The sequence below is a fragment of the Xenopus laevis genome, chromosome 8L (genome assembly GCF_017654675.1).
Source record: "Xenopus laevis strain J_2021 chromosome 8L, Xenopus_laevis_v10.1, whole genome shotgun sequence".
In the NCBI taxonomy this organism is placed as follows: domain Eukaryota; kingdom Metazoa; phylum Chordata; class Amphibia; order Anura; family Pipidae; genus Xenopus; species Xenopus laevis.
The window spans coordinates 71,683,316-71,707,732 of NC_054385.1; the positions used below are offsets into that span (position 1 = coordinate 71,683,316).

The following is a 24,417-nucleotide window of genomic DNA, read 5'->3' on the forward strand; positions in this document are numbered from 1 at the left end:
AATGCGGTACCAAATCAGGAAGAGGAAAGCATAATCAAGGTCACAGGCCGTAGTCGACACCAAACAGTAGCGCTGTACAAAATCAGTGACGTCATCGTGTTTTGTGCGAAATTCAAATATTTAAAGGAGCCTCAACCAAACTGTAGGGGGCATTCCCTGAATCAACTAGTACTTGGAAGCCATATACGGATAATCAGGATCTGAAGAATGGTCAATAACAGGCAATGGTCAGTACAGGCATCAGATTATCAAAGTCAGGAACAAAGAAGGATCAAGAACAATGATCAGACAATATATAAACGCACCCAAGAACTATGGAGGTAGACCTGCATTGGGCAGTGAAAGCTTGGTTGAGGCCCCTTTAAATATTCGAATTTCGCACCAAACATGATGACGTCAACATGGTGCGCCGAAGTAAAAAGACACATCGGCACGCAGAAGACTTTAGCACTGCCGGAGTCCACGCCAGCCCACTGGGCCACCAGGTATTCTCACACTAAGTAGTCAAGCACGTAGAAATGGGTTAAGAAAGGTTAAAATACGCAATTGATATAATCAATCAATAAATATCAACATTTGAGCTAACCAATTACAATTCATCATGTGCCAAAATCTTCTAGCTGATACAATTCATCACATAAATAAATGTATACAGACACATATACACAGCAGACAACGGACATAAAATAGATTCAAAATAATCACTAAATAATGATGAAATCGGAAATCTCATTCAAACCTAATGGAGTAATTATAGATCCAATCATTTTCTTTTTGACACAATGAATTAACTGAACCCAGTTCAATACTCATAATATTAACTCCCCTCATATCTCCCTTATGTACTTCCAAGTTTGGAAAATCCATAGGATTTATCACCTTTCAGAACTTTCAGCCTATGCTCCCTAAACCTAGTCTTCAGTTTTCTTTTGGTTTGTCCAATATATTGCAGTCCGCATTTACAGGTTAAAAGATAGACTAGGCACACTGTTCCTAGTAGCAATACTTTAAATTCTTTTTTTTAAGAAATCAATTGTTTAATCCCCTAAGGAAGTCATAAGATCGCCGAAAACGCGTTGGACACTACCTATCAGCACTGATCCTATAAGTGGACAATTATAGGGACTGACTGACCTATATTTACTGACCCCTTATTTTGTTGTATTTTTATTTCAGTGGTTTAAGCATGGGGAGTATAGTTAGTAAAAAAACAAAGCTGATTTTTGGATCTGTCTTGTTGGGTCTGTATAGTTTAGCTTTTGCCAAAGATAAAGTGAAACTACAAGTTACCATTAGGAAAGAAGCTGATAAACAGTGCTCTACAGCAGAACTGTCCAAACTGGCAGCCTACTGTCTGCATCCCATGGGGGAATCTTTGGCTATAAGTGAATCCCAGCTTATGGTTCTCTCTGCATTGAATACTTGTCTTGGCCAATAAATACATGAGGCTTGCATACACAAGTTACTCATAGACACGCAATGCAGCCACGGGTAGGTCATACAAGCAGCAGAAGATTCCAATAGCTGTCAAATGTAACAAATCCCTGTGCAGCTCCTTTACTTCACAAAAGAGACATTTGTAAATTGGTCAACAGGACTAGGCAAGCATGCCATGGCAAAATGGAGATTCAATTACCTTAAGCAGCATGAATTTTTGAAGTGGCTCATACCATTCCAGGAGAAGGATACTGGCCTCCAGAGCTGCACACAGAAACCAGCTGTCTCGCACAGTATTGTGAGCTGAAGGAGAAAGGATAATAAAGTCACAGTCAACCTTTTTATGTGACTGAAAACTGATAATTGATCTAGAGCAGTGATCCCCAACCAGTAACTCGTGAGTAACATGTTGCTCTCCAACCCCTTGGACGTTGCTCTCAGTGTCCTCAAAGCAGGTGCTTATTTTTAAATTCCAGGCTTGGAGGCAAGTTCTGGTTGCATAAAATCAATTTGTACAGCCAAACAGAGCCTCAATGTAGGTTGGCAATCCACATAGGGGTTGCAAAATGGCCAAACACAGTACTTGTTTGGCACCTCAATAACATTTTTCAAGTTAGTGTTGCTCTCCAACTCCTTTTACATCTGAATGTGGCAAAGGTTGGGGATCCCTGATCTAGAGGAAGGCAACACAACCTCATTTGCAGCCTCTCCAGTTTGCCTCTAAGACTATGGCTTAGCAGTCCTTATAGAAATTATAATATCAGTCTAAAACATAATGGCAATTTTATAAATTGAAGGCACAAGTACTCCGTGACCAAATGAAAGCAAAATATTCTCTCTGCCCCTTGTGCTGGTTGTGCCTTTAGGTAGAGATCTTGGTTGTGAGAGATACCTGTGTTAAGTAGACAGCTCCTGCAGTGCCTTGAATCCATAGGTTAAAGCACAGAGCCCACCCCCAGCACTGAAACCCCCCACCATCCACGCTCACTTGTGATGGGAGATAGAGGAATGTCTCCTCTGCACCTTTGTGTGCTCTATTATAATGCACAGTATACAAGTAAGGGGCATGCATGTGGACACCAATTAAGGGTGCAAGCAAAACCCACTTGCATGCTATTCAACACCCAGTGGAAATTTTTGCGTCTCCAGAATCAGACATACTGATCAGCATTTTTTTTATAATTACAAGAGCATGCAGGAAAATAAATGGTGCAGAGTGGGCAAACCCGCATTTTACTCACTGTATCAAATCCAAATGTTCCCCTTAAACAAAGAGTGCAAAAGGTAGCGAGAGAGAGAAAAGTGATGAAAAGTTATCAAATATATAGCAGAAAGAAATTCAATGAACTGGTTTATATTTCATGTGATTATACACAACTAAAACTACAGCAAGATATAGTGCAGGATAAAAAACCCACCCACACAGCAACTCTTGCAGCCCTTAGTGTCTGGAACTTTGCTTGATGTCAGTTTCCTCCTGAAAATAACACATTAAAGTAAATAAATGTAAAACACATGGGAATAGTAAATTATTTTCCAGTAATATTAAATGCCTAGTACACTTGGAAGTGGCATGGTCTATACCAAACCACTACTTTGTGGCTGGGTCATAATGTTAAAAATCGAATTCTGAGACTAGCTTAGATAATACCGAGGACCCTAGCAATCCAATAGCTTCTGAAATTATTGAACAAAAAGAGAAATCATTTAAAAACTACAATAATAATAAACGAAGACCAACTGCAAATAACATCACTCTCCTGTCATGCTAAAAGCTAATTTAATGGTGAACAACACATTTAATGCCATGTCCTGAAGAATACTAGCTACTACTTGCACCTGATTTCCAAAAATGCACACATGCAATTGAGTTTGTTTTGATGCATTGGCAAATACAGTGAACGCAACTCAGTGCTTTCCACTGGCATTCTGGGGAAAAAACTCTGCATTATGAGACAGATAATGAACATGGCAATTTGTGTCCGAAACGTGCACTTTGCAAACGTAAAAAATATTCTTAAATACCCTATTTATCTCCAGGTACTAACATTAAGATTACCTTAGTAGTCTATGTGCAGGCATCTGAACCAGGCGGTGCTCTCTCCGAGACTGCTCATGAAGGGCAAGGAGACCATGTGAATACAAGTGACAGGCTTTTCCTAAAGACAACAGTAAGTGTCAATCAATTAGGTCATTTCACATGTAAAGTCAAGGGGTGCAAATAATTGCTGCTTTTTTTTCAGATTGCTCATCTTACCGGTTATGGTCATGAGAACATTGTTGATAGAATAAACCCAAGTTGTTCGAGTAGGATAGAGCTTGAAAAGAAAAAATATATATATATATATTATATATATATGAGCCAAAGAAAAAATCTTAGAACCTGCAGAGGTTATTTATGTCTGTATACAATAGGTGTTCTTTTACCAGCTCTAGAGAAGCTTGTGACTCTGTGAGGTTCAGAGTAAATATTCCTTCCTCTGCTCCTAAAATCACATGCATGTCTGAAAACAAATAGAATTACATATTAGAAACACTGTTCAGCGGCAGATTGAAATCTATGGAATAAGCCCATAATAATGCTATACTGCCCACCTTTTGTAGTAGGGTGACTCCAGCATGTTGCAGAGTGGATTTTTAGAGGGCATCCATTAAAAATCTTTTTAAAGATGACCCCTGCCTGAAAAAGACAGGTATGTGTGATGATACAAAAATACACAAAAAGAGGGTTGTGGGAGCAAGGCTAAGTAAAATAAATAAGAACAAGTATGACAAATATGACTAGAGGAAAACAGTTAGGGGCCACCAGATAGGCTTTACCTTGACATGGTGTGCTGGCTTACCAATTTTATAATCATAGCTTTGTAACTAAAACCTGTTTTTGAAAATTCACTTGCATAGACACTAAATTATTATTATTGATCAATCCTTTGGGTGTGTTATGATACAAGGCTGGCCACACATTATAAGATCCGCCCATTTGGTGAGGTGGGCAATTTTGGGCTGATACAATTTTTTGGCCTTATCGCAGGCCTCAGACAGCCACCATAGCAGCAATTATGATACGATTTGTCACTCGAGCCAATGATCAGATCAAAATTGCCACTACACAGGTCAGTGGATAGAGAACTGCATCAACAGACAAATGCAGTCCTTGATGCAACAAAAAAACAAACATCTGGTCGCTTTATGGCCAGATAACGGTTGGGTAGACTTTTCAGAGGTCCCATAAAAGGGCAGAGAAGCTGCCAAATTGGCCTGAAGGGGCAGCTTAAATCTACCCATGTATGGCCACTTTAAAAGAAACTTTAAGATGAGGACAATAGAAGTTGTGGGCCACACATGCATCATTATTCAGGGCCGACTTTCCATATAATGTCTAATATATATATGAATAATTTGGACAACAGTATCACCTGTTTTTTTCCCTTTTTAGGAGGCAGGGTTGGTGGTACAGATGATGGGGAATCACATGATGAAAGGGATGGTTCTATGATTGTAAAGAAAGAAAAAAAAAGTTAATGAGTAGCTCATAATCGACTAGCCTACAGAAAAGTCTACTCTGTATATGAATCTCTTAAGAACCCCTGCACTTGTACAGGATCAGGGGATGTAAGCCAAATACAAAATACATCATGCTCTGATTACATTTATGCGTTACTACGACTTCCTCTTTCTTTCTTCAGGTTCAGCTTAACGAACTTCCTTTCCAGTTAACCACCAGATTTGTAAATTTAGATATTCTTGTACGTTTCCCTATTTTTATCTCATTCCTCCCATTTGTGTTTCTCTCACCAGAGCTGGCAGCAAGCAGTGGATTTCTTATTCCCTCAGACCAGGCATGTGCTGGGTTCCTTGGAATGTTAGGGCCACTACAGCAGCGAACCAGATTGGTAGGTGCATGCAGTCTCTGCTGGCCTCTTTTAGCATCTGCCGAACAGGTGCGAAATCTCGGCTAAAAGTACATAAGAACACTTAATGAACGAAAGAGGCCTTTTTGGAAAAAAAAATGTGCAATGGAAATAAATAGTAATAAAACTTCTATAAATGATTTGGAATAATCAATTTACTCTTGACTACCCCCCCCCCCTCAACAGTCTTTCTATATGTGCCATCTAGTCAAAGGGGACCAGACCAGTGATCTAGTACAGTTAACTGCCTTTAAAAAATTAAAATATTTCATGCATACAGACAGATTGCTAAGAGGGGATAGTGAAGAAACAGTACAGGATTTTTAATCTATTATATTTTGGAAGTTTCTTTTTTCCTTGAAATGAAGTTTACATCAAATTTAATTTTAATGACCTTTAAGAATAAGAAAAGAGCTTACAAGACTCACCTTTGGGGGCAGTGGAGGAGGGGAATCCTCTGTGGGTGATGTATCATTGTTATGATCAATATTTTGAGGGCTATTGAAAAAATAATGCAAACGAAAAGGAAATTTCATCAGTCTTTCAGTCTTTATATGGCTGCACTGCTCATGCTACAATTCCATGCTATGGGCATGGATTTATTTCTAATGTTATGCAAAGATATTACATAAACAACAAGCAGTATGTCAGGAACCATGCATAAATCTGGCAATACATGGACAGATCCTCTTGCTTGGTGTCTGATTTGTCCACCCAAGTGGTAGGCCAAAATGATGTGATGCTACTGTTTACCCATCGGGCTAGTGACCAGATAATGTGAGGGTATCTATGGTGCCCATTTAATGATGGATGTATTCATGACCAGATGCAGTGCTCATCCCACCAGTAAGAAAGACCATTACTTTGCTGCCATACAAAAATGGTCAAGAGTAGCCAAGCCAGCAGCTAATATAAACCCATGCACAGCCTGCTTCATGTGTAGATTTATTAAGAAATCTATAGATACTTTAAAACTGCACTGGAATAACAGCTCACTGGTTATTTAACATTTCACATCAACAACTGTTAATGTAAACCCTTCTGTAGAGCAATTGCTTTGACTTGACTGTTTGGCAATCAGAATGGGTAGGGGGTAGGTGGAGCCCTTTCAACTTATGTGGAGTGATCTAACTTAATCACTTAGCTGTTTCATTTCATTTGGTAAAAAAACACAGCAAACTACTATTGTAAGCTTCATTCTTGAATAACTAGATAATAATGTGGTAAGAAAATCATCTGCAATGCCCAATACACCTGTCTTCAAAAAACTTACATGTCAACATCATCATAGTCATCATCATCAGAAGAGCTGTCACATACCCTGTGGTAGAAAAGATTATTAAAACTGCATTACTATTGTTTCCTAGATGTGCAGGAAAAGGCTCCCCCTCTTGCCAGTCCCCAGGAACAGTTTGAGCATTGTACATTGAGAACTGATTGGCAGTTTTATTCTAATTCTAATTCTGTTGACACTTTACAATGAATACTCAAGTACACATGGTTTAGGTAAAGCAAGTGGTCAGTACATGGTGCTTATTTTGTGGGCAATATACAGTACATGGTGTTTTGCCCACAAAATAACTACACTGAAATAACCGGTTTCTCAAATGGGCAAAATCATCTGATCCTCAAAGTAAATGGAGGGTTTCACAATTTATTTTGTGGAATAGAAAAAAGGAGATTTTGTATACCTACCGTTAAATCTTTTTCTCTTCAGTCACTTGAGGGACACAGGGACAGTGGGGGTATAGCTGGTACATCCAGGACGCAACAGTAGGAAAAACTAGCCCCTCCCCTACCGGCTATACCCCAGCAGGTGGAGCCTAGACCAGTTTGTTCGAAAGTCAACAGGAAAAATCTTTATTAACCGTAACCAACTTAGTACTGAACATAACATGTCCAGGGAGGGAAGCCCTGTGACCCCAAGTGACTGAAGAGAAAAAGATTTAACGGTAGGTATAATCTACTTTTCTCTAAGTCATCAGGAACAGTGGGGACGTACCAAAGCTGTCCCCTAATTCCTCCGCGTGGGAGAGTGAGGCTTAGGTGGAAGTGACCACTGCGGCTTGAAGCACTTTCCTGCCAAAGCGAGTGTCAGAAGCCGCAAAAGTATCCATATGGTAGAATTTTGAGAAAGAGTGGACAGAAGTCCACGTAGCTGCCTTGCACAGCTGTTCTGCTGATGCTTGGTTCCTGAACGCCCAGGACGTACTCATCCCCCTAGTAGAATGGGCTGAGTCTAGCTGGTGGCGTCTTGCCACGTGCCACGTAGGGTCGCTGAATCGCTTGCTTGATCCAGCGTGAAATGGACGATTTTGTGGCCGCCCCTCCCTGGTGGGGGCCTGAAGGAATGACTAGTAAGGAGTCCACCTTGTGAATGTCCTGGACTCTGTGTAGATAGAACTTTAGCGCTCTAACAGGATCCACGGTGTGTAGAGCCTTCTCCTTAGGATTGGAAGGTGAAGGACAGAAAGTCGGTATTGTAATCTCCTGGTTCAAATGAAAGTCCGATACTACTTTAGGCAGAAAGGATGGAATAGTGCGTAGGACCGCCCTATCATGGTGAAAAACGAGGAAAGGCGGTTTGCATGACAGTGGGCTGAGTTCTGAAACACGTCTTGCAGAGGCAATTGCCAGAAGGAAAACAGTTTTCCAGGTAAGCCAGAGAAGTGATACTGATCCTAGCGGTTCAAATAGAGGGTATTGAAGGGCTTGTAAAACCAAGGTGAGGTCCCATAGAGGAGCTGGCGCTCGAACTGGAGAAGTCATATGTGCTACTCCTTGCATATAAGTCTTGACATCAGGTAACAGAGCAAGCCGTTTCTGAAAAAGGACTGATAGAGCAGATACTTGAGACTGGTGGGCTTCAGCCCATTTGAAGATGAGGTTGACTTCATCTAGTGCTCCTCTGCTTCTTGTGCCCACCTGGTGGTTGATGTAGGCCACACCCGTGGCGTTGTCGGACTGTATCTTTACAGGCTGACCCTGTAGAATCTGCTGCCAATGGATTATGGCTAGGCGTATTGCTTGGATCTTGAGCAGGTTGATTTGTAGTTTCTTTTCCCCTTGGTTCCACTGACCTTGAGCAGAGCGACCCTCAAGAACTGCTCCCCAGCCAAACAGACTGGCGTCTGTGGTGAGAACACGCCACTGTGGATCTCCCATGAGTTTGCCCGAGGACAAGAGGGTGTTGTCAAACCACCAGAGGAGAGATGCTCTTGTCTTGCAGGAGAGTCGATATCTTGAAGAAGGGATTTCCTCTTCCAAAAACTCAGAACGTTCAACTGGAGCTCTCGCAGATGGAATTGGGCAAATGGCACCGCTTCTATGGTGGACACTATGACCCCTAACACCCTAATGCAGAACTTGAGTGTAGAGGTCTCTGGAGAAGCAACCTTACCAAGGTTTGGAGATGATTGACCTTCTCCTGTGGAAGGTAGATCCTCTGCGTTTGTGTATTGAACTGCATTCCTAGGAAAACCACGGATTGGCTGGGCGTTAGGGAAGACTTTTCCAGGTTTAAGACCCAGCCTAGTTCCTGGAGCATGTCCATGGATGTCTGGAGAGATCTCTGGGCTTCTGAGAAGGAGGTTGCCTTGATTAGCAGATTGTCCAGCTAGGAGGTGATGGAAACTCCTGTATTGGCAATCACAGTTGTTGCTGCTGCCATGATCTTGGTAAAAACCCTCGGGGCAGACATTAGCCCGAAGAGTAGGCTTGTGAACTGATAGTGGTGATTCTGGAAGTCAAATCACAAGTATCTCTGTTGCGGAAAGAACATGGGGATGTGGAGGTAGGCATCCTTTATGTTGAGTGAGATCAGAAATTACCCTGGGGACATGGCTGCAATGACTGATTTGAGAGACTCTGAATGAGTGTGGTCCACACTTCGGCAAAGGTGCCAAGCCTGCCCCCTATCGGCCCTGTGACTGATGGCACGTCGACAACGTCTTGTTTCCGGTTTTGGCAGTGTGCTTCTTGCTCTGCCATGGAGGTCTCTGCTCACCACTGAAATGTCCTCGGTTTGCGAAAGACTGTCGCGATGGTGACGATCTTGGTCTGGGAGCCACGAAAAAACTTACCCCTGCGGAAGGAGGGGGCAAGCCTTGGGCTGAGGTAGTAGGGTACTCTTGCCCCCTGTAGCTTGGCTGATAATCGTATCCAGCTAATGACTTGAATGGCATCGAGCGAAGCCTCACACATGTACTCAGTTGCTTCCTTAATTTGGGATGCCCATTGAGAAAGCTCATTGCGGGTTGCCCCAGAGGTAATGGCAGTGAGTAAGGAGTCTGACCAGGACTGAACTGTCCTGCTAACCCATGCCATGGCAAGGACAGGCCGTAGAGAGGTGCCTGAAGCAGAGAATGTGGATCCATCAAGTCCCTGAAGGAAGAGGCGTCTGGGACGACGCCGGGCAGGGCAGTGTTCTTGGAGAGCCAGGATACCAGCGGGTCAACAGAGGGTGGCATTGACCACTTCTCTGTAAGCTCCTTGGGAAATGGGTAAAGTCTCTGGAACTTTCTGTTTGTCTGAAAACGTCTCTCTGGATTATCCCATTACTGTTGGATGATCTGATCCAGTTGCGAATGAGAGGGGAAAACTGGTGACGTTTGAACAGGCTCTTAGCGTTGTCAGATGAGGCCTGGAGATGAAGGGTCTCAAGTACCGAGGAAATTAAGGCATCCACTGACTGTGAAGAATTCTTTTGTGAGTCCTCACCCTCTTTGTCTGGGAGGGTAATCACTCTCTTCCTCGGATGGAGAAGGAGCTCTGCGCTTAGAGGTTCTCGCCTTGGGCTTATCAAGGTGGGAGAGCAATTTATCCAGTGACTGGGCTAACTTTGGTATTCCAGAAGCCAGTTGTGATGCCCACTCAGGGGTGGAAGGTTGTATATGCGGTGGAGAATCTCTGTGCAGGGATGATGATTCCCCTTGACAGTCTTGGTCTTCCTGGGGAGGAGCAGGTTCTGGAGGTTCAGGACCAAGCTCAGGTGGTTTGCACTTACTACATAAAGGCTCTCTTTATTGTGATAGCCTGTCTCCCTTGGGCTTACTAGCATTACCCAGTACTTGTAGCCGGGTGCGCTCCCTCTCAGTGTGCAATAAGCATCTCTGGGCCTCAGCCTCCCCGCTCCGCGTCTCCTTCCCCTGCCCTTAATAAAAAGCCACACATCCCTGGCCCCACAGACTGAACGCCGTATGGAGAATACGCAAACTTAATGTGCACTCTCAGAAATAGGGCTCCTCCCTGCAGACCCGAGTCAGCAAGGGGCTGCGCTCACATAGCATGGGATGGATAAGGACAAGCCGTTTCCTATAGGCAGGCAAAAGTTGTGCACTGCCATGAAAGTCTCCCCTCCTGCAGACAGAGTGTTAGGGCTTGCGAGGAGGGCAGGGGAAAAAAGGCCCATTAACCCCATTCCCTAATGTAGGGAGAGGGATATGTGAGGAGAGAAGACAGCACAGATAGTATACTCACTGTGTCCTGAAAACACACAAGTCAGACTCCACCTATGAGAAAAAAGGGGAGACCTGAATGGACTGGGTGGTCTTGAAATATCAGAGACCCCGGAGACAGGTCCCACGTTGGGGAATGCCTATGGGGAACCTCTGCTCTGTGTAGAGGGCCTGGGCATTTCTTAGGTGTCAAGCAACTGACAAACAACAAAATAAAAAACGAAATAATGAAGAGTGAATGAATTAACGTCCTATACTCCTGAGGACACAACAAAAACGGGTCTAGGCTCTGCCTGCTGGCGGTACAGCTGGTAGGGGAGGGGGTAGTTTTTCCTACTGTTGTGTCCTGCCCTCCTGGATGTACCAGCTATACCCCACTGTCCCTGTGTCCCCCAAGATGACTTAGAGAAAATATGGTCACATTACAGGATTATGGGTAGAATGTAGTTATAAATGGTTCTTTTTCTTGATTTACATTATTTTTTTCTCATTTGCAAGGTACTGTCAGTTTTACACTGCTAATATGATAAACTTAGTAACAACAGGGTCATCTGCTGCTCTAAACAATTTTACATGAATGTCTTTGAGGGTTTACACTTTCTTTAAAGTATACAGTGATTGTGTAACTATTATGTAAAGATCTTTAAATAAAAACAAGTTTGAAAAAAAAGTATATAGTTTTTCCTTATTCTGCATCAGGCAGCATAACATAAGTTTATTCCTTTTAACTGAACTATGTCCACACAACCTAACCACACAACCATTTGATTGCAGCTCCTACCTACACACTGATGTTGTGAGTCACTGATATTATTTCACAAGATCTAACTGGCTGATTGCAGCATAAGTCGGCAATGCACTGCTGAGTCAACATGATGAAATTGTTTGTAGTAGGGAAAATGCTGTGTTTATTAGCAAAACTAATAAACACCCTATACATCTATGAAGGTTTTCACTCATGACATGCAGTATCTAGTTGTACCCTTAAGGGTTTAAAATACTGCGGCATTCCCTATTTCCACAGTTGAACTGAAGAAGCCACTCAGATGAGTGGTGAAACATTTCAAGAAAACTCAGAATGTCCAGTAACTTTAGACTTATCTCCACTAGATACTGCATTTATAAAACCCCATTCCATGAGGAAAACCAATTAAATAAAACCCGTTTGTCAAAGAGAATCATTAACTTTCCACTAGCAACAGTTCCTCTTGTACAAACCCTTCTCTGATGTAGACTCCCTTGACAACTATTTTACACAGAGTACGTAAACTTTGCATGCACACACCCCACTATACTGCAGAGTCAGGCCTAGGGATGCAGGTGCCAAATGCAACCCAAACCCCAAACTACAACCCCCCCATGCCACCTGCCTCTGCCAAACACAAAGCTACCCCCTTCTCCACTGTGTAAGTTGCCAATGTCACAGTTTACGCTAGAATGGCCAGGGGTATTGTAAGAAGAATAGAAGATTGTTCTACCTCCTTCTGGAGACTGGGCTGATTGGTGTTCCCCTTAGACCACAATCTGTACCAGAATATTTATCCTGAAAAAAAAATTAGAAGATTAGGTTCAGAAGATTCATTCATAAGAACATACACATATTCCTTAAGACACCCCTGAGAAATAAAGGCTTCTTTACCAAAAGTGGGGCAGGGTGCAAGCCACCATTTTTTTGCACTTTGCACCCTGCCCTTCCATCAATGCCTGTGTGTGCTGCTTCTTGCTCTCTAAAACAGAGCACAAGGACCTGCTCTCAACTCATGAACACATTGTTGCCAAACAGAGGGAAACTGCTCTCCTCTACCAGCCCTTAACTTGCACACTTCCTAATTTGCATAATCAGACGCACAAATAAGGAGCCCTACAGGTGGGGTTGCCTTGTGTCTGCTGCTGCTGAGCTCTGCGCCATATTAGCCACAGGTATGCACCTAACAACACTGGCCTGTTTCATCCTAGCTTGCGTGATAAAGCTGGCAAGTAAGTAACATCACCTGCCTTTGGGTTTCATGTTATCAACTTACTTTTCAGTCCATTTAGCCTTCCTGATATAAAAGTCACTGGGGGTCATTTATCAAAACTGGGCAAATTTGCCCATGGGCAGTAACCCATGGCAACCAATCAAATTGCTGCATTCATTGTTCTACTTGCAGCTGGCTTTAAAAAGCTAATCGCTGATTGGTTGCTATAGGTAACTGCCCAGTGTTGATAAATGAGCCCCACTGTGTACATTTTTTTTAGTGGATATTATGGGGAAGGAAATGCTTTTATACATAGCAGCTCTGCAGTTGGAAAGGATCTGCTAGTGGACTATAATGAAGGACTCAAACTAGACAATTACTGAGAGAATCATAAAAATAATATCTCCTCTCTCATCAAAGCAGCTCAGTAGCCCCATGCTATACCAGGCAGAGGTTGGGGATCTATACAGAAACCCTGTCCATAAACAGAACTACACAAATCATAAGAAGTTGCATTGCACATTACCGATATTAATGCAGTATCTGCTTCACTACTTATTGCAATCTGCTTTAAATTGATCTGGTGCACTGAGAAGAAAAAGAAATTAAAGGTATCATTAACTTATAAAGTAATTACTATAAAAGACCACAATGTATATACAGAGGCCAGTAACAGCAATACTTACACTGAATGTCTGAAGAGGATCGGGTGGCTTTAGGGTGGCGATTTTTCGAAAGGATTCGCGAAAAAGTAGGCAAAGCCTGTCAATATATGATGTTTGTTCACTGAGATGGAAACTGCAATATCTATTACTTTTCTAAAAGCCATGGGGATCATTTCTTAATATACATTAGTTGAGATCAAACCATTGTACCGTACTTTTTTCCCTAGTATAGTAAAATCCATTTACTGATTATTAGATGGAACTGTATTATATATTGATAGAAGCCTGGCATTACAATGACCTCTGTAATTATGGCATTGCAAGAGTTGGTATGTGAACCCTGGTCTCAATATCTCCTGTTTCAGGTATTCACAATGTCTACATGGAACTCAAAAACCATCTCCTCCACCAGCACAACTGGGTGATCTCTTTGTATGAATTCAGTTATCCGTTAAAGGGTCAGTAATGTTAAAAATGTTTAATTATTTAATTAATGTTTACTTTACAAATCAATTTCTTATACTGATATATATATATATATTTTTTTTTTGAGACTTTTCTCAAGGTATATATATATATATATATTATTATTGTATTATTAAAGATGTACAGTTCTTTTAAGTGCAAGCTAACTGTATGTTTTTGATAAATGTATATGAGGGCTTTTATTGGTGTCCCTCTAAATATGTTCTCTTTTTTGCCATTTTTGTTGCTTTCTTTCACCATCTCTCACCTCCACCTCCTCTTCTTCATCTGGGATAGAGATATCTTTGTGTTTTTCTGGATTTCTTAGTTTTTCCAGTAATTCTTGAGTTAGGGAAGCATGGAGTCCTGGTTGAGCCACAAACTGATGCTAGTAAGTGAGAAAGAAGGTAAAATCAGGTAGTACAGACACTTCTGTTGAATTAAAGTTGAGAAGCTTAGTCCCAATGCATTCCACTGGTTCATTAAAAAATTCCTCTTTATAAACAGCCACCCCTTCCCATGACTTACAGTTAGCAGTTTTGATGCACTTGGTCTCTTCTTTGGACTTTTCGTTAATGCAACTTTCACAAAATTGTGAAAGGGTGCTGTCCTGAAAGTGAAGACAGCAAGAATATAACTATTTACCTTTTCTATTTAATTGATTTACAGTAGCGTTCCTAGAGGGGGGCGGGCCCTGGTGCGTGACGCGCAGCCGGGCCCCGCCCCCCCCCGAAAGGACGAAATTTAGTGGGGATTTCAGTGGCATGCGGCGCTGCCGGGGGGCCCTGAGGGGGTGCGGGCCCTGGCCCGCTCACACCCCCTGCTCCCCCGGTAGTTCCGCCACTGTTGATTTAAATATAAGTATACTGTATGTATGAATAAAACTGTCAGCCATGGTAGGAGACATGATGAAAACCTGTGAATGCACATCCAATGCCAAACATACTGCACACAGCTGTATCATGGCTTTTGCCATACAGATATCGGCATAGATAGTAAAGCAAAGGCAAGTTATTCATATCAGAACAGCACAAATATGTGTACATTTATGGTAATGCAAATATACTTCTGTTGCACTGCAGATTACACAGACACACCCAAAAACACTTTTTGACCAATATATACAGTGATATATAGACATATATCTACAGTATGTATAAATATCACACTGCCCACACTGACATTCGCACACTTCTACCTCATAACCTCAGTTCCTTTTTAACTGAAAAACCCACTTCCTGGCACAGACAGACTCACCATTTGGACTTCTCTTTCAGTTTGGGAGGCTGAAATCCACTCTTGGACATTAGAAAGAGAACTCTGAGAAAAAAGCAGAGTTTATATTATCTTAATGTAACAGTACACATACATGGAAAAAAAATAAGCAAATAGCAATTACTGTAGTGTATCTATAATTACAATAGTGACATGTTTCTTCCCCACTAATCTCATTTATTCACTGACCCTTCAACTATGCTCCGCCTGCCTATTCCTCTTTATATGTTCATACCTTCAAACTAACCATATACCTCACAAGGACCAAACGTGGAGTAGCTTCAACTTCCCTATTTGCCCTGTTTAGTTCAATAAATAATAAGAACTGTAGACTTAAATAAAACAATAGGCAAACATATGATCAGCACAAGCCCTTGAATAAGGGGTATTCTGCCTCTTTAAGCCAGTGGCACAATTAGGTCAGTAATGCTGCTATTTATAGTAGTTGGGGCACTGGTCGGGAAGTGCCATGGCTAGATCAAATGTTGTATGTACTAGTATTTTAAGAGGTAGGATTTGAGTTTAGCTTTCAAGAAGATGAGGGATGATTCTTTAAAGAGGAATTTGGGGATGAAATTTAAGTTATAAATGGCAGCAAGAGAGAAAGGTATAAGATGGGTTGGCAGGGGAAGTGGGGTGCAAAGACAAGGAATGAATTCAGACACCAGTGGTCTGATGTAGTGAGGTGTAGAGGAATGAAGGGCTTTGACGTTTAGTAGGAGGATTTTGTAAGGTATTCATTGCTATGGGCAGCATGGTGGCACAATGTTTAGCACTGCTCGGGTCCTAGGTTCAGTTCCAGCCATGGTACCACCAGATGTATAACCACACGTGTGACTGACAGGTAGGAACCTACGTGGGCAGGCTGAGATCAGGGCAGCAAACAGGTAGAGACAAAGTCCAGTATACAGGCCAGAAGTTGAGGAACTCAAGAATCAGAAACAAACAGGAATCAGGCACTCAACAAATTACACAAGGCTAGATCTCAGCTAGGAAGTTTAATGACCAAGCAACAAACGGAATCAAGAGGTTTACAAGTACATTGGAGGACATTATAGAAAGATAACAGGGGACCTTTTTACCCATAAAGGATCACCACACCAGAGGCCACCTCTTCAGACTAGAAGAAAAGAGCTTTCATTTGAAGCAACATAGGTGGTTCTTTGCAGTGAGGTTGTGGAATGAACTGATGGGTCGGGTGATGTTGTGATGGCTGATTCTGTTAACGCTTTTAAGAGGGGCTTGGATGATTTCTTGGACAAGCATAATATCCAAACCTACAGTGATACTAAAATCAATAGTCAATTAATGTGAGGGTATGGAGGGGTCATTGTCAGTGTGTATATGTGTGGTTTCATTTGAAGGGCTTTTTTAAACCCTATTTAACTATGTCACTATGTAACTATGTATGCGTATATAGGGCTTTGATTGTCATATTAATGGCACACTGTTAAATTGAATACAGTACACTGGGTTTCCCTGAGCTGTCCAGCTAGTGCTAGAATTGCCACATAACTAAGTGAAAAAAGATATATTAGCCTGGGTTTGTAGTACTTTCCACAACATGGGTACCAGTAAAAAGGTAGGTAAAACCAGAGAAAGTAAGGCATGAGGGCTTGGTGCTTTACTCTTTTATGGAAATATGATTTATAATATTAATCGCATAAAAAACAGCATTTTTATCCTATACCATTCTGCAAGGTCTACATAGCTAAATACTATTTAAGGCTAAAAACCTACAGAAACCTTTCAAAAGAATAAGTGTTGAGTTTATAAAGTGATATTAATATAATTAGAGAAGGAAGGGCATCATGGATTATTATTCTGAATAATACTAACTACTCCTCTGCACACCCTATATTACAAGGGATGTCCATCCATTTTTTTATATCTTTGCACAGTAAAAGTAAATTACTTTATTAATTTTATTTTAGCAATATTCCAAAATTCCATATTTCAAATATGAATAAAAAGTATTCAATGATTTTAAATGGATTTGTATAACCATTGAAATTGGTTTCTGTCTACCCTCTCCCTTCTCAGTTTGCCAGACTACAGAAATAGTATCTAAAAACAGCTCTCCTTCAGCCAAGACTCCACTTCTCACAATGCCTTCCATGCTTATTCTTTTCTCCAAAATGGAAAACACTAGGGTGCATTTTCAATGTCCCGTGAAGTGTGCAAAGTGCAAATAAAGCTGCAATCAGTGATTATTTTGCACTTTGCCCCTGCGAGAGGAATAATGGTGTCTAGCCTTAACCATGCAACATTTACATGTCTTTGCTCCTGCACACCCACTTGAAACCTGCAAGGCACATACCCAGAAAATTCTTTGCATATATAGGAACTGATCAACCAAATCGCTGCAGAGCGCTGATCAAGGATTGTTCAGTAGTCTGGCACTTATATATCTTATATTTTTATATTTTCAGCTTTATTCAGACGCAAATCAAAGTTACATCGGTGGGCAATGAAAAATTCTATGCATATGCCAACTAGATATTCTCGTGTATTTAAGAGAGGTCTACTGGAAAATCTGATGGTCATAGGACAAGGATATTAGCCCCACCCTAAAAAAATTGGTCAATGCCTTCTTAAAAACCTGCATAGAAGTGTCTTTCATGGCTTACTGACTGTATTTGCTTTTTGATGTCCTTTTTTTATACAAATAAATGAGCTTTCTTGATTTCTCTGTTAAAACTAAAGCAGTAATTTTATTATAGAGCTTTGTACATTATTTATCTTATTTAGGGCCAGCTGCCAATACATATGTTTTTGTAATTGCTGTATCAACAAACATAATCCATAAATAAATATAACCAAATATTACTTTTTGGTGCCACTTTCATTTAAAGCCAAAAATTTAAGCATATGGTAAAATAATAATTACTAAGGACCCTGCCACTTACCTGAGGGGGTGTATGTGAAACATTGGGGGTTGAAGCTCAGCCAGTTCAATTGCAGTGATCCCCAGAGACCAGACATCACACAGTTCTGTGTAGCCCCCTTTCAGCTCTACAGCAGCCACCTCTGGTGCCATCCTGCAAGAGATATCAGTGTAACTACAGCCAAAAGAAATCCAAATGCAGATTGTTCAATTTTTTAGGCACCAGCAGGTGGTCCCCCTAAAAGCTGCTGCTCTAGGCTCTGGGTGCCTATACAGGTGTGTATATATATATATATATATATATATATATATATATATATATATGTGTGTGTGTGTGTGTATGTATGTATGTCTATGGCCCTGGATATATGGCTAAATATTTGTTTGTGAAACAAATAATCTTCTTGATGGTATGGGGAACTCTAAAGAGCTGGTGAGTAATAACTTGAGAAAAAATTCTATTATACAGGTCATGGAACTCCAAAGTAACTTCTAATATCTTCATATTTTGCAACAGGTGGTACTTTATTATAATACACACGTTTCAGTGAGTCATGTGACATAAATTACATCACTAAGCTCAAATTATAACCAATGATATCACTAAGCCTCTTTTATAAGGATATAAGTTACCGGATATTCATGGCTCTTGTGTATTATATATATATATATATATATATATATATATATATATATATATATATATATATATATATATATATATATATATATATAATGACTACACTGTGAAATAATACTACTCTGCCCTTTGTTAGCACTATAGCTAATCCTATACATTTGCAAATAGAAACATCTATGCACACATTACCAGTAAGGTGTCCCAATAAATGATTTTCTTCTTGCAAAAGTAGCAGTGAGTTGAGCCGAAATCCCAAAATCCGCTGAGCAGCAAGATAAGAAAGGACGAGAGAAGTTTTCATGAGTAATAAAGAAGAAAGGTAAGTAAGCCAAAAGAATGTGTTTGTAGATTAATTCAAAAAAATCATGTAAAGTCAGCCGAACCATTATTTACTGTTTTCACTGTAGCCTACTAACACACCCACATACACATACCAAGCCTGTTTGTGTTTTTTTGAGGCGAATAAGCTGCAAGAAAGCTGGATCACAATTCAATGAGTAAAATGGTTTCTATTAAAAATTTTAAAAATGCGCTCAAGATCTTTCTGTGTATGTATATTACTCTAGACTAGAGCATTTGTAAAATCTTATACAACATATGTGGACCCCCCCCCCATTTCTTTGCTTACAAATCCATCCTCTTATAACCAGGCAGACGTTCACTTGCTCCCTCCATAAATATAAGATATAAAATATATAAGTGCCAGACTACTGAACAATCCTTGATCAGCGCTCTGCAGCGATTTGGTCAACTCCCCCCTGTGACCAGACCATCTTCCTTTTCATGTTACCAGACTTTCTCTGCCCCAATTCCTCCTCCCTTTTTGTGAACTATGACTGCTACATCAGTATTTGCTAAATATGTGGCTTGGAGCGGTTTCACATCATCATATAAGTGTGTTTGGATCTGCCATAAACTATCAGTTTATGTATTCAACTGATAGAAATACATTTGCCACTGTGGACATTTGGTGGATTTTGGAGAGAAAATTCAAACATGAGCACTTCTGGCCAAAATCTTCCCCTGTATGTGCAGTGACTAGTGGATCATATTCATTCCTGTCTCTACACACATGGGATGGTGCAGGATGGATCTGACTTTGTGCAAATACACCAGCAGAGAAAAGCTGTGTCTCCCATTAGCCTTACTGTTATATAAATCAGCTACTTTTATTCATATACTTTTGAAGAGAGGTCAGTCAAATTTGCTAGAGATATGTAGATCAAAAGTTAATCCTTCACTGATCCTCATCTATGTGGCTACAGTACCATAAGACTTAGAGAATTTCTTATAGTCTTCATTATTAACTACCTACAAGTCTCTGAAGCAGCATGAAATTGTACCACAAAGGTAGCATTTATGTCCAGACTGATTTTACCCAAATCCCTTTTCCATTCTGTCTCAAATACGGTTAAATCCTATACATATCCCATCCCATGAAACTTTACCCAACACAAGAAGAAATACCATCAAAGGAGAATTTTGTATAAATGGTTTAACTTAAAATGATCTTTTAGTATGCCGTAGACAGCACTATTTTGCAGTCAGTCTTCATTTTTTATGTCATGTTGTTTTTGAAATGCCGTTGTTCTGCAGCTCTCAGGACTGGAATTTTAACTGTTACCTGCTTGGTACGGCTTAATTACCCTAGTTACCAGATAGCAGTTTGAAAGTTGGAATGGAATAAAACAGAAGTATAAAAATACATTTTAACCTTCATATTCCGTGCATTTTTTTGGTAGCTGGGGTCAGTGACCCCCAACAACCAAATAGGATTTTAAGTTGCAGGGGAAGGCTAATTATTCAAAGAACATAAAAAAAAATGAAGGCCAACTTGACTATCTGCTTAACATAGGTAACCCTATAACATGATTAAAGTTAATTTAAGGGCAAGGCTTAGTTTAGGTTATTTTTCTTTAAGATAGTTTTGACAGAATTGGGTTTGTTAGGCAATGACTAAATCATTGCCCAACAAACCCAAGTCATTGTAAAACTAAAAATGTATCTTGTATAAAAGTGATAACTACAAATAAAAAGATGATTGCACATTATTGAAGAAATTATTATTGAACAAATTTGGAACATTGCCTAATATGTGACACAATATTTAAAGATACAAGAGAAAACCACAGCTGTTAAAATGCAAACACTATCCCATAAAATTCAACTTACCTACTTTAACATCTCCACTGTCATTCAGAAGAATGTTAGCACCCTGAAGTAAGAGGACAGACAGAGGATGGAAAATAATCAGAGCTAGTAATTTAAGAGTTGGTCTATGAAGATCGGTTAAAATGTCAGTAAAATATTTATTAGCGTATTAAACCCACCTTGATATCTCTGTGAATCTTCCCTTGATTGTGCAGATAAGACAGACCCTGTATGCAGGGAGACAAATGAAACTGGTAGCTTTGGTCAAAGAGATGATTGAAGAAAAATTGAATATCTCTTTTGCAAAGCATGCCTAAAGACAAGTATCTAGATTCTAGTTATATTAACTCTCATAGAAACTATCCTTTCTCTGAACCCAAGTCTGTTAGCATGAATTCCACGTTAGGAGTAACAAAAGGAAGCTGAAAGCAGTACAACCATCACACTGGTCAATACCTATGCTAACAGAGGAATTTATTATTTTAACCTAGAGGTTCACTAATGCTACAACTTATTCTCTGCACAAAGTTGTTGACACTGTTTCTCCAACTATTGAGCCCTGATCCATTATCTCACCTGCAGGGTTTCTCTGCAAACATAGGCTGTCTGTAGTTCTGAAAGGGCTCCTGTCACTAGAGGATATCAAGTAAAAACAATTAGAAAATAAATCAATATCAGACATACAGGCATAATTATGACTCATATTTATGACTCATATTTATTAGATTTTTAACTCTAATGGCTACTATTCTGCAAATTCCTGCTATCAACCCACTATGGCCACTTCAGGTATTTTGACCTTTTATCAAGCTCAGATTTTTCAGTGGTTTTCAGACATTTGGTCTCAAGCCACCCTCTACAGTTGGTCAAAGTCTTACATTCTTCATAACAAACTGACAGAGATATGAGAATATTTCATATTATTCTTTCATTAAAGCAATAATATATTGGACATAAAATAAGTAATCACTTTAAATCTCATGCTAAACTGACTATTAGTTTGGGCCCTGCTCTTCCCCTTATAGGGTTCAGTCCGTCAGTTTGGGAATCTATGCAGAAGGAAATATATACCTTGATAAATGTCCTGTAGTGATCCACCTCCACAGTATTCCATGCAAATCCATAGCTTGTTTACTCTGAAAATGTGGAGAAAATACATTTTGGAAAAAAAAACATGTAGAAAAGCCTACATAATATGCATTAATAAGATTAATTAGTATTAGGCAATGATAAATACTCTGATCTTACCACTGGTATTGACTTCTGTTGCATTTAAAATAATAAGCACTCTACTATTTTGGATGGCATAGTAGAGGATGAAACAGTTTGGAGGCTCCCGCTCATGAATACAAATATATGCAAAGATAAGGCTCCCAGAATAATCAGTATTGTGCTTATTGAACATCAATAGCCAGTCACGTAACTAACCCGGCCTAGGCCCGGGTGCAGACGCAAATTCCCCACCCCCTCCAGACACAAATTCTATTACCAATGGAGAGCATGTGCAAATAAAGCAGCATGGTTAATACTTCTCCAGCGGTCACACCGCTGGTAGTTACACCACGGTTTATAGCATTATAAAGAGATAAATCCTTCTTGTTTCGTTTCCCACAATTGTGTGTATGAGACCTATTCTAGATCTAGTTGTTTATTTGAATTAGAACTAATGAAGAAAAAGAGGGAGGGGAGGACATAAAAATTAAGGATGTGCACCAGACACAACTAAAAAGGGAAAGGAGGGGAATTTGGGTCCTTAACCCATACAAAAGTGATACAAATGCTGTATCTCCATATGCATAATAACACACAAAAAATAGACTCTGTTCTAAGTATGGGGCATCCACTCTGTTAAACTAATTGGCATGGGTGCATTATGGACTTATTAAACCCTGACATTTGACCCTACACTGCCTACTTGCCAGTGGGGTGAATTTCCTTGTGCAACAATGGTCAGGGTGCATGTTGTTGCAATAACCTGTCATAAAGGAAAATCTAGTTTGTTTACCATTTAAGGGCCATCCCATGTAGTAAACTGATGTCCCAAGAAACAAAAAGTTATTAAAATTTAAATTGCGTTTATGTTTTAAATTATTTTTAGCAGACTTAATTTCCGAAAGATCCCTTTTTAGGAAAACCACAGGTGCCAAGTATTCTGGATGATATATCCTATACTAGTGCAGAGATATTCAGTCTACTTGTTTTGTCAAACTCAGCTTAGGTCATACGGTAAATGAAAACAAGACATAGCCATGCTCCTATAGTCCCAGCCATATTCAAGACTGTAAATAAGCATTCACGGTCAAATTTCAATCTACCTGGCATTAAGTAAAGGAACCCTTTTCCTCTTGTTTACCATTGCTTTTATGTGACACCAAGGGGGTTAGTTATTGAGGCTCGAGTTGTGTTTTCCACAAAGAATTTTTCAAGGTAATTTTTTTGGTCAAAACTCTTTGGGTTAAAAAAAAGTTAGAAAAGTTGGAAAAAAAACAGATTTATTATACCCCAAAGCTGACAGACTGTGTATCTGATACTGTGCTTACACTGATGGCCCTTAACCATCCCAACATGCCCAGGGGTCACTGATGTAATAATATTTACTGTGGTACATCTTCTTTCTTTTTATTCATTTTTTGTAAGGGAAAAAAAATGCTTTCTGTCTAAAGATGTATCATTTTATAAATGGCCTAACCCCTGCTGTGGTTACATGATGTTGAGACAGGATATTGTTAGCACTTGCTCAGAGTGGGACTCAAGAAAACAACAAGGTTAAAAGGCAATGTTATGTGGCTTGTGCATTATGTTTAGTAAAATATAAACAAATGTGTTTTTGTTTTTTTAGAACATACTTCTGTTTATATAAAAGATACAGAGAAAGAGAAGAGAGATTACATGTGTAATTCTAAAGAAGACAACATATCATGTTGAAACTAACTATTTTTTTAAAAAATATTTGCTTGTTTTAAATTTAATGCCATCAATACTGTTCAAAAAATTGGGGCAGGGGTAACAAAGGACTAGAAAGCTGTGTAAAGCTAAAAAGAACAGATCCCAGAGAGCCCGTGTCTCTCAGCAGTAAACTACTCTGCGCAATAATTTAATGTTCCTCAATGTAAAACAGAAAAGAATGAGGATTTCAGCATTCAAAAAACTAACAGTAAAAAACTGCTAAGATAGAAGAGTATCTGGAGAAATCTCTATAAGAAAGAACAAAGCCAAAGTTAATATTGGATAGCCTGATTTTCACTTCATGGACACATAGTTCATTGCTGCACCCACAAATGTAAGTTACAACTATACCATGCAAAAAAGAAGCCATATACAGTATAAACATGACCCAGAAACACTGCCACCTTCTCTGGGCACAAGCTCGATTTAGAAGGACTGAGATGAAGTGGAAAACTGTCCTCTGGTTTGACAAATCAACGTTTTAAATTTGTTTGGAAATCAAAGACAACATCCTATAGAACTATAGAGAAGAAGTACAACCTGGTTCAAAAACCAGTGTCCAAGATGGTATTAGGGTGTATTAGTGCACATGGAATGGTTAACGTGCACATCTGAGAAGACATGAT

At 39.9% G+C, this 24,417-nt stretch overlaps 1 protein-coding gene across 5 annotated transcripts in view; it reads right to left on the bottom strand.

The window, feature by feature from the left end:
* The window catches only part of LOC108698644 (mitogen-activated protein kinase kinase kinase kinase 1), a 52,922-nt gene that overhangs the window by 4,476 nt on the left and 24,029 nt on the right, over positions 1-24,417 (bottom strand). For all 5 annotated transcript variants that reach the window (XM_041572957.1, XM_041572956.1, XM_041572955.1 and 2 more), the window contains 22 exons: positions 21,917-21,981; positions 21,422-21,477; positions 21,025-21,072; positions 20,867-20,909; positions 18,884-18,956; positions 18,077-18,208; positions 15,150-15,212; positions 14,421-14,502; positions 14,161-14,280; positions 13,449-13,524; positions 13,289-13,350; positions 12,283-12,347; positions 6,622-6,669; positions 5,777-5,846; positions 5,233-5,392; positions 4,854-4,927; positions 4,033-4,117; positions 3,865-3,941; positions 3,695-3,755; positions 3,497-3,596; positions 2,856-2,914; positions 1,637-1,740 (listed from right to left, as the gene is read on the bottom strand). In XM_041572957.1, the coding sequence (XP_041428891.1) occupies positions 1,637-1,740; positions 2,856-2,914; positions 3,497-3,596; positions 3,695-3,755; positions 3,865-3,941; positions 4,033-4,117; positions 4,854-4,927; positions 5,233-5,392; positions 5,777-5,846; positions 6,622-6,669; positions 12,283-12,347; positions 13,289-13,350; positions 13,449-13,524; positions 14,161-14,280; positions 14,421-14,502; positions 15,150-15,212; positions 18,077-18,208; positions 18,884-18,956; positions 20,867-20,909; positions 21,025-21,072; positions 21,422-21,477; positions 21,917-21,981 (1,723 nt within the window). The remainder of the gene's footprint in view (positions 1-1,636; positions 1,741-2,855; positions 2,915-3,496; positions 3,597-3,694; positions 3,756-3,864; positions 3,942-4,032; positions 4,118-4,853; positions 4,928-5,232; positions 5,393-5,776; positions 5,847-6,621; positions 6,670-12,282; positions 12,348-13,288; positions 13,351-13,448; positions 13,525-14,160; positions 14,281-14,420; positions 14,503-15,149; positions 15,213-18,076; positions 18,209-18,883; positions 18,957-20,866; positions 20,910-21,024; positions 21,073-21,421; positions 21,478-21,916; positions 21,982-24,417) is intronic.